A 2,669-nucleotide genomic window follows, 5' to 3' on the forward strand; every position below is an offset into this window, starting at 1 on the left:
TAACGTGTTACTCTTCCACCCACTATTCTTTTTGGTTTATTATTGTGGTGGGGGCGGAGGGAGGAGGATCTTGTGGGATTGTTTTTTTCAGAGCGCTAATGAAAAATACCCTGCAAATCCAAAATTGTAAAATGTCATTTGCGCAGCTACATGGAGAGACAACAGCCTCGGGACGACCTGAGATTAACTCGGAAGCGATCGTTATAGTTATTGAGCGTAAATATGCTGTATCTCGCTTTCGCACACTGTCTGTAAATATATCTTTGAGGAGACTCGTGGCATGTCCGTAGATTTTTTTTTCGTCCTGCTCTCGGTTCTGTCCTGCAGTTCGGGAGAGGTTAGGAGTACACAGGACACAATTTACTGTGCGTCCCCGGAGGAAGCCTTTCCAGAGGGGTTGTTGTTTTAGGAAGAACTGAAGGATTTGGCCCGCAAGCAACCATCTCCCCCCCGCGCACACCAAGATTAGTGTCCTGCATGTTTACGTTTTCATATTTTTTAAGGGACACAGTGCTTTCCTTATTTCAATTTTTAATCGTTTGCTTTTACTAAACTACACTGCTGCCTATAAGTGGCATTGCAGAAAAACAACAATAAAGAATTAATTGTACAAACATTTGTCATCCCCAGATCAAACTCTCCTTGTGAGGTTAGGGCTTAACTCGTGGAGAAGAAAAGGGGGGGAGCGGGGAAGGGGTGGTAATGGCGGAGAGGGGTGCTTGTGGGTTTTTTATGTGTTTCCTTTTATTCCAGACGACTGTATAATGAAAAGCCTTTTAGCTTTGGAGAACTACTAAATATTAAGGCCAACTTAAAATAGGGAGTAGCTTTCTAGATCGTTTTGCCCTTCTGCCATTCCTTTTAGGAAAAGGTCGTATGCCTTTCCTTATCTTCCGACTAGTAAAAGCTTCCTTTTTTAAGATCGCTTTAAGATGTAAGAAAATCCTCTTGCTCTACGTAGGAATGTCCTTTAAAAATATTTTATAGACCTCTTCTTGTTCACAGATACTGAAACAAATTTATATTGATCAAGGTCAAACGCTTGAATTTTGACATGACTCACTTCAAAGGTATATTTGTGTGCCCTTCAAGCACATTAATACTAATTATCTCTCACACACTTCCCCAAAACTCCCACTGCCTGTTTCAGATGCAAATCTAATTAACGAGCTGCCTTTGAGTAACACACAGGGACAGCGTAATTCACTGAGTTGTCGAACCTTTTGCCTTCTTTTGTATTTATTTATAGGTAGCTCCATCATATTTTGAAAGCGTAGGCAGCTGTGTGAAGCTATATGGTAGCGAGGGCAGATCTGCTATAGCTAATGAGACTTACCAGGCACCAAAGTTAAGAAAAAGGATTAGCTCCAACTTCTTACACCTTCATTCAAGGACGCATGTAACAACATTTGCTATGTGGCTGGGCCCTACTTTGCCTGCGCTGATGTGGAAATGACTAAACCTTGAAAGACCTATTTAAATAATGCATCTTATTTATAACCGTGCGCTGACTGATTTAGTAATAACTGTTTTCTTTCAACATCTGGGACAAAGGGGAGAAAGAAACTGAAAAATCACTAATGCCTGGGCGAAAGGCATTAAACGGCGCTGCTCCCCTCGAGCCTCAGGGGGAGGCGCGACCGGAGCCCCCTTTCTGCTGCTTCTGCTCTTAAAATGCGCCTTTTCAAAAGCTCCCTCCCCGGGATGTTTGGTTTGGACCTGGGTCAGGGCGGCCCGCGGGGTTGGGCGGGAGGTGACGGTGCGGCGCGGAGGCTGCGCGGGGGCTCCGCGGGCGCGGAGCCGGCGGCGGCCAAGCCTCCGTGTGTGTGTGTGTGTGTGTGTGTGTGTGTGTGAGGGAGAGATGCTGTGTAATTTTATCCACGCTGCACTCTGGGAGTTCACACGAGCCTGATACCTTTTGCCTCCTCTGCTCTGTATCAATTGGCCGCAGATCAGGCTATTGTTGCAGGAAGCCGCTTTTATTTCTATGCTCTGTCGACCAACTATTTTGCTCTTGCTGAAATTCAGCGGGTCTCTCCCTCCCTCTCTCTGTCTCCTGCCTGCAGTCTGTCTATCTGGAAACCCAAGGAGAAGACTGGCCGCGGCAGCTCCATCCAACACAAACAGCTGGGACTCTTCGGGGGCCTTTGCCGATGTCTATTGATCTAAGTAAATCCGAGACAGATAAAAGCGGCGGATCGAGGCTGGCAGCCCCTCGCCGGCGCTTCGCGACGTGAGCCGGCGGGTGCCCCGCAGCCTCGGGCGCTGCTGGCCGGGGGCTTCCATGGGGGCGCGGGCGCCGCCGGCCCCCCGCCTCGCCGCCCCCCGCAGCCCCAGCGCGGCCGCCACCATGCCACGATGGTTATAATCTGGCTCCTGCTGCTGAGCGCCGCGCGGGAGCCGCGGGCCCCGGCGCTGGCGCTGGCGGCGGGCGCGCCGCGGCCGCGCAGGGACGCGGGGGGCCGCGGCGGCGTCTACGAGCACCTCGGCGGAGCGCCGCGGCGCAGGAAGCTCTACTGTGCCACCAAGTACCACCTCCAGGTCCACCCCAGCGGGAAGATCAACGGCACGCTGGAGAAGAACAGCGTCTTCAGTAAGTCACGGCACCCCTCGGGCGCAGGGTGCCTGTGTCGCCCGCGCCGCCGCCGGTGGGACGGGACGGGACGGGA

At 51.4% G+C, this 2,669-nt stretch overlaps 1 protein-coding gene across 1 annotated transcript in view; it reads left to right on the forward strand.

The window, feature by feature from the left end:
• Positions 1 to 2,358: 2,358 nt before the first annotated feature.
• The window catches only part of FGF3 (fibroblast growth factor 3), a 5,528-nt gene continuing 5,217 nt past the window's right edge, over positions 2,359 to 2,669 (forward strand). Inside the window, exon 1 of the mRNA XM_026089337.1 lies at positions 2,359 to 2,593. Coding sequence (XP_025945122.1) covers positions 2,359 to 2,593 — 235 coding nt within the window. The remainder of the gene's footprint in view (positions 2,594 to 2,669) is intronic.

The sequence above is a fragment of the Apteryx rowi genome, unplaced genomic scaffold, assembly GCF_003343035.1.
Source record: "Apteryx rowi isolate R43461 unplaced genomic scaffold, aptRow1 scaffold_81, whole genome shotgun sequence".
Classification (NCBI taxonomy): domain Eukaryota; kingdom Metazoa; phylum Chordata; class Aves; order Apterygiformes; family Apterygidae; genus Apteryx; species Apteryx rowi.